The sequence below is a fragment of the Asparagus officinalis genome, chromosome 4 (assembly GCF_001876935.1).
Source record: "Asparagus officinalis chromosome 4, Aspof.V1, whole genome shotgun sequence".
NCBI classification, from domain to species: Eukaryota; Viridiplantae; Streptophyta; class Magnoliopsida; order Asparagales; family Asparagaceae; genus Asparagus; species Asparagus officinalis.
In genome coordinates, this window is record NC_033797.1 from 80842138 (window position 1) to 80848715 (window position 6578).

Here is a 6578-nt window from a genome sequence, read left to right on the forward strand (position 1 = left end):
TCGACTCAGTTACTGTATATATATAGTTGTATGTTATCATGTTTAGTATACGATTACATTTTGACTTAGTAGATTTCTAGTTGCATGTACCCTTGTCTTCCTATTATTATTATTACTGTCATAGCATGTATCGTTGACTGCATCATTTTCTATGTGGGATCTTTCCGTGTGACATGTACGCTGACGTACACTTGTTTTCTCTGGTGTACGTCAGACTTAGAGGACGAACAAGTCCAGTTCGATGATACAGCAGAGTCAGTGTATGCCCAGCCGAAGTGTCCTTCCGATGGAGTGGAAGAACAAACTGAAGCATAGTGGTTTCTTCTGTAGTAGCTATGGAACATTAGAACTCTTTTACCGTACTTTTCTTTAGTTGATGATGGATTTAGTATTTTTAGCAGTACTTTCTTTTCTTATGGACTATGTATTTTATAATTCCTAGTTGGACCATTTTTGTAATAAGGGTATGTTTGACCTATATTTTTATGTCTGGGATGATTTACTATTGATGATATGTATATTTCTTATTCTGGGTTGTTATTATATTCTTGCTATTGTGATCGGGAATCTGTGACTGATATTCTTGTGTTTGACGCTTTGCATATTAGATTAAAAAGAAAAGAAAAAGAAAGAAAGAAAATTTAGTGTATATTTCTCCTCAATCTAATACGTCGCGGGCTTGTTCACGTTCCGATTCTCAGGTATTTGGGAAGCGGGGCATGAACTCTAGCAATCTTTGAGTAAGAGGAAGTAGTAGGGTTTTAAGAACCCCAGGGTGGATATCGTACCTTGTGTCTCAAGAAGCCTTCAATTTTTCCAAGTTCACTTGAAGTTTTGGAGATCCACCACGAGGAGGTTTACTATAACAAGAAGCATGAGCTAGGGGTTGATCGATCTAGCATCGAATCACGCTTCGAAATTATGACTTTCTAACTCTTGGATGCTCTCTTTAATATAGAGGTCATGTTAGATTTAATTAGGATGGTCCTGATGTGGATTTCATGCTCTCTATATGCTTTGTATTTTTGTATATATTGTCTTCCGTTACGTATATTGCATGTAGATTTAGCACAAATTTCCTTCAAAATGACCTAAGTGCTCAATGGTGATCTCATTGAAAGACTTGTATTTTTCAACCACCTACAGTGTCTGGCATCCGTAGTCGGACCCCTATTTAGAAATAAAGAACAACGGTCCAAGTACCAATTGTCTTATCCCGATCAGTTCAACAATGACGCAAGTCATCTTTTCCCTCTCCCCTCCAATCGCAACCATTTAATCCTCCATAAAAGAAATGAAGAGTGGTAACTTTCTCCAACCAACTAGGATTTTACCACTCTTTACCATTTTTACTATCTTGGGAGAGGTCCTAACTTAGCATCAGAGGAATACCGGAGCCGTTAATCGAGGTTCTAACTTGCAAATTCTGTATGTTTCATAGCGAATGTATTAACTTTCATAAAATCAAAAGGGGGCAATGAACAGAATAAGAAATTCTGTATGTTTCATAGCGAATGTATTAACTTTCATAAAATCAAAAGGGGGCAATGAACAGAATAAGTAAAATACCTTCGAAGTGAGCTCATCCGTTAACTTTCATAAAATCAAAAGGGGGCAATGAACAGAATAAGTAAAATACCTTCGAAGTGAGCTCATCCGATGCAGGGTAAGCAGCAGTCTCCAATTCTGTTGTTCGAGCATCATGAAAGCTACAAATTGCTTCCAAAGCAACTTCTAGAGCTCTAAACTCAAACGGAGATTCAGTAATACATAATATTCTATATAAGTCAAGCACAGAAAAACAATTCTGTTGTGGGCATTAGAGTAAAGGGTGGAGGTTATCTGCGTGTTCAGATTGTACTTTTTGTTGACATGGGAATTAAAGGTAGTGAATTCTATTAAGTTAACACACTTTTAATGTTTTAGAAAACACAACATTGATTCATACAAATTGATACATATGTAAGAACAACAAGTGACTACCAATGAAGATATCAATTGCACACAAAGCGAACTTTCTAGTATCAAACAATTTAACCATAAATTATGAAAAATAAATAAATTGTAACGAAACAACTCATACTAAATTTAACTGTAGCTCTCATCTGATTTAACAAGAGCGGCACAGTCACACGAATCAAAATCGTCGTTAACACAATCGAAGCCCACCTACCACAAAATAATAACCAAATCACATAATTTCCTCTCCAATTAGCAAATTTCAACATGTCAAACACCGAAACACAAAAAAAATACTAACCAATTAACCCCACTATAAGTATGAACAATATCAATCAAGTGTTGGAGCGTGGCCACGGGAGGAAAAGAATCAGCAGCCACAGAAGTCGTTGTCTCGATAGCTAGGTCGGTTAGGACAGTGGCGTCGTCGTTAATGAATCCAGTGTCGATGGATCTGGCATCGCCATGGTCGAAGCGCATTCTCTCTGCCTTTATCTCTCGATCCCTTACATCTATTCTACTCCTTTGTGTACTTCAATGGGTATAACATGTAAGCAAAATATAACTATATTCATTAAAGAAAGAAAGTATAGGGAAATCAGTTTATAACAATCAAATTAGTAGCAAGTATTTCCAAAAATTACCCATTGAAGTACACAAAGAGTCATGTTGGAGTCCCGTATTTTGATAAATTTGTTAAACAACAAAAAATGACAGCTTTCTCTTGAAATATTACCTAAACTTTATTTTTTTTCCCTGAATACAACAAGGGTAACATGAAATAGAATTTGAAACAGGCATTACCTCGAACACATGGCAAGCATCCAAAACCTTCCCCCCTCCACAACCCCCAACATCCCAAATGGTATGTTTGGGAGTTCACTTAGGTAAGGGAAGAAAGGGGAAGGAAGGGGAATTTTTTTCCTTTCTTCCCTTCCCCTTCATTACCCCCTAATTTGGGGTGTAACATTTTGACACAAATTTTCCCCTCATCTATCCTCTTAAATACAACTCCCAAACAAGATTAAAATTACATTTATCATCTTCTCCCCCTCTCTACCCTCCATCCAAACAGGCCAAAAAGCAAATCTTCGAATCATAATCCCCACTTCTCAACCACCCCTCCTTCATCGTGCTCCAATCAACCCCGTACCCCTCCATCTCGTGCACTCTCAGCACTGCCTACGGCCCACCGGTCTCCTTCTCCTCCTTCAGATCAAGCACAGCACTTCTGACCCATAGATCTTCTTCCCGACCAAATTAGGCTTTCTAAAAGCATGTGCGGGGCCTGTTGATCTCGTTCACGTACGCGAGACAGCCCTGCATGTCGATGGTGAAACGAGTGGCCGGAGGGTGAGGAGGGAGTCGGATTGGAGGGCGAGGGGAAGAGACGTGCGGCCAGCATTGAGGATGTTTGGGGACGGATGTCGGAGAGTGTAGCGTCCCTATGGGAGGTGACGGTGGTGTTGGCGGCACGCTACCGCCGGCTGGAGGTGGTGGAGGAGGGGGGACCCAGTCGACGGTGAGGGAGGGCCACTCGAGGGCGTGGCTAAGGACGAAGTCGTAGAGGTAAGGGGTGTTTTTTTTCCACACTCGGTACTCCTCAGCCTCTATGGGCGCCGATTCGACGGGGTCAGCGAAGTCCGAGGGCTGAGACGTTATTTTTAGGGTTTTTGAAATGCGCTTCGGCAGCCGCGACCAATGAGTCCCTTGCCATCTCGAATTTGGAGCAAATTTTCAAAAACTAGGGCATAGTCTCTGTGTTTTAACCTTCTTTGCATGTGTCCCATCTAAATTTTCGTCTAGGAAGTATTCTCGATGAAAATTTCTGTCTAGGATGATTCATCCTAGACGGAATATCGTAAACGGATGTTTTCCGTCAATATTGTCGTCACCTATTTTTTCGTTTAGGATAATCCGTCTAGGATGCTACGTCTTTTACTAGTGCCTATCAAACTTCCACAATCGGTTATAAAACCAGGAAAAAAACACTTTCATTCAGGCAATTCATCGAACTCCTAAAGCTATGGAACTTTCAAGAGAGGGCAAAAAAAATCCCTTTTTTTATAGCAATTATAACAACGTTGAATATAAACAAGAAACTGCAAAATTTAGAATGGGCTTCACTTGAGCCCTTTATTAAAGATCGACTCAGATACTGGATGGGCTATTAATCAGAATTCAATGTGGGACTTAAGGGGCCTTTTTGGTTACTTATTTTCTGATAATTTGGCCCAACTTATTTTCTGGTAATTTGGCCCCCAAATAACAAGTCTGTATTTACTTTTTCTATTTTCCTACTAGTCCCTATTAGTCTAAATTTCATGCATGTTAATGCATCAAAAAAATAATTTCTTTTTTCTGATAAGTGTCGTTGTAACCTGCACAAAACTTCAAACTCACACCTATCTGAAGATATTAAGGAATGCAAAATGTGTGGTGGCAATTGTGACAAGCAGATAAATTGATGCTCATAGTTATCGTTTTCAACTTCTTCAAACAGTTAATTGTTTCTAATACCTTGAACTCTCCTCTGAATTTTTCCATGTTTAACAATTCTCGTTCTGTGGTCATAGTTGCAAGTAAAAACCTCAAATATCAATTTAATTTTAATCTCAGTGTTCTTTATTTAATTATATCTACTTCCTACTAATACAACATTTAACAATATCTTTGTTTTCTTTATTTTACACATGCAAAGGATAAAATTGAATTGATCCTATTTTCTCCTCCATTTGGATTCAAGTCCACTGGCTCGATACAAATTATGAAGCTATAGCAGTAGTATCATGTTTGTTCTTTTGTGAGGGCTTCTTCTCTTCAAATTGTGGTTCATAGCTCGAAGAGATAAGGTTTTGATTCTTATTGCCATACCTATTGTGGTTACAAAACTTCTTGTTGTTGACTTTATAGTTTCATTTGCTTCTTCAATCACCACACTCTTTTCATGCAACTTCCACTGGTGCAAATTCCTCTTCTTATCTATACCCTTCATTGTGTTAACTCCGCAGATATTTGTACGTGCCGATGTGGTTGCATAGTGTGCTGTAAAATTCTTTTCCATGTTATAAAGTTTGGATTCTAGTCTCTAGACGCATAAATGCATTTCGTACGAAATTTTCTACTAACTTTTGAGATGAATACATTATAAATTTATGGTCAAGAGAGAACAAACATTTTTTGTTCTCTCTCCGACTTTAAAGAACACTTGGAAGGCTGTCAATTTCTCTTTGATAGAGTGGAAAAGTAAGAAGGAAGCAAATAACAATGGAAGGAAATGATTTGGCACCGGCCAATACTAGAAAAAACACTTAATACTTCAATCTTCATGTGGTACATTGTGATTAGCTTGACAATACAAGATTAGCTTTTCAGTAAACTAAACTGCTCGCTAGCATATGGACGGTACTATGATAATATATAGCGCATTTCATACGAAGACAAGTATCTTTAATTTAAACCTCGTTCAAAAAGAGATACGTATAAAAGATTAGAATATTTGTTCATTAGCATAGGATTAGGAAAATATTTGTCGGCAACGCTCTTGTTGTGAATGATATAAGGATTATCTCATTTTCTCATTTGCTTGCTTGAGACTCTACTAAATATTAGATTACAAAGTTGGGGCTATAAATAGAAGGCATGAGGTTTCACAAATTAGTAATTAAGTCCTGGACAAAGGTGGTTATGGGACTACATAAGGGTTGATGATGAAGATAGGATTAACGTTAATGTACTGACCTCAGACGAGTAATTAATTAGACGGTGATTATTAAAGAGATGCCACCTTGGCTAAACTCAAGTTACGGGCTATATTCAAAGGATGAACAGGTTGATGTAATTATAAAGAGATGAACATGTGTCAGCAAATTTTGATAGTATTTTTGAGAAATTAAGAGTAACGGGTATAATTAATGTGTATACGTGTTACTTCCCAAACGCATGTTTCCCATATAACAACAGAGTTGAAATTGGGCATTGTAGCATTTTGATCCCGAGCAGGCTTCAAGTATTGAACAGTACGCGTCTATTTAAGAACAAAGATACAAATAAATTGAAGTATTTTCTTCTCCCCCTTCTGAGCAAAAAATTACTGATTGAAGATTCTTTTACTTGGAGTATCAGATACTACTTGTCTCATCTTGATCCGTATTCTGTTGCTTAATTAGAGAGCTCCCCCAAGAGTCTTCATGGGGATTAGAGAGGCGCGGTCAACTTAAAGCTTTGATTTAATGAATAAATTAATTATTAGTAGTAATAATAGAGAGAGATATATATCATCCTTTAAGGACTGTGAAGAGCCTCACATTTGCCCACGGAAACTTTGAATCTGGTTCTCGATAAATATATTTTTAAACTTTTTGACCCCTTGATTAGATCTGACCTCTTTTAGATTAGTAACAGGACCATTTCTCATTGTTTTTGACCTAAACTTGCAACTGTGGGCGATATAAAATTAAACAACCTGCGTTAGATCTAATGACGGTTAGTTTAATCTTACAAGCAAATTGGGAAGGTTCCCAAGTCTAAGACGTACATTCTGTGTAGAGCCAGTTTATCATAACAACTCAGCTAATGAGTTGTACGTATACCAAAAGCTAACAGTAATTCTTAATAAA

At 37.7% G+C, this 6578-nt stretch overlaps 1 protein-coding gene across 1 annotated transcript; it reads right to left on the bottom strand.

Moving 5' to 3' along the window:
• Nucleotides 3016-4533, bottom strand: LOC109838984 (histone-binding protein MSI1 homolog). Its single transcript, XM_020407412.1, has 3 exons — nucleotides 4480-4533; nucleotides 3352-3609; nucleotides 3016-3141 (listed from the first exon to the last, which is right to left on the bottom strand). The coding sequence occupies exons 1-3, from the start codon at nucleotides 4531-4533 to the stop codon at nucleotides 3016-3018; spliced, it is 438 nt and encodes a 145-aa protein (XP_020263001.1).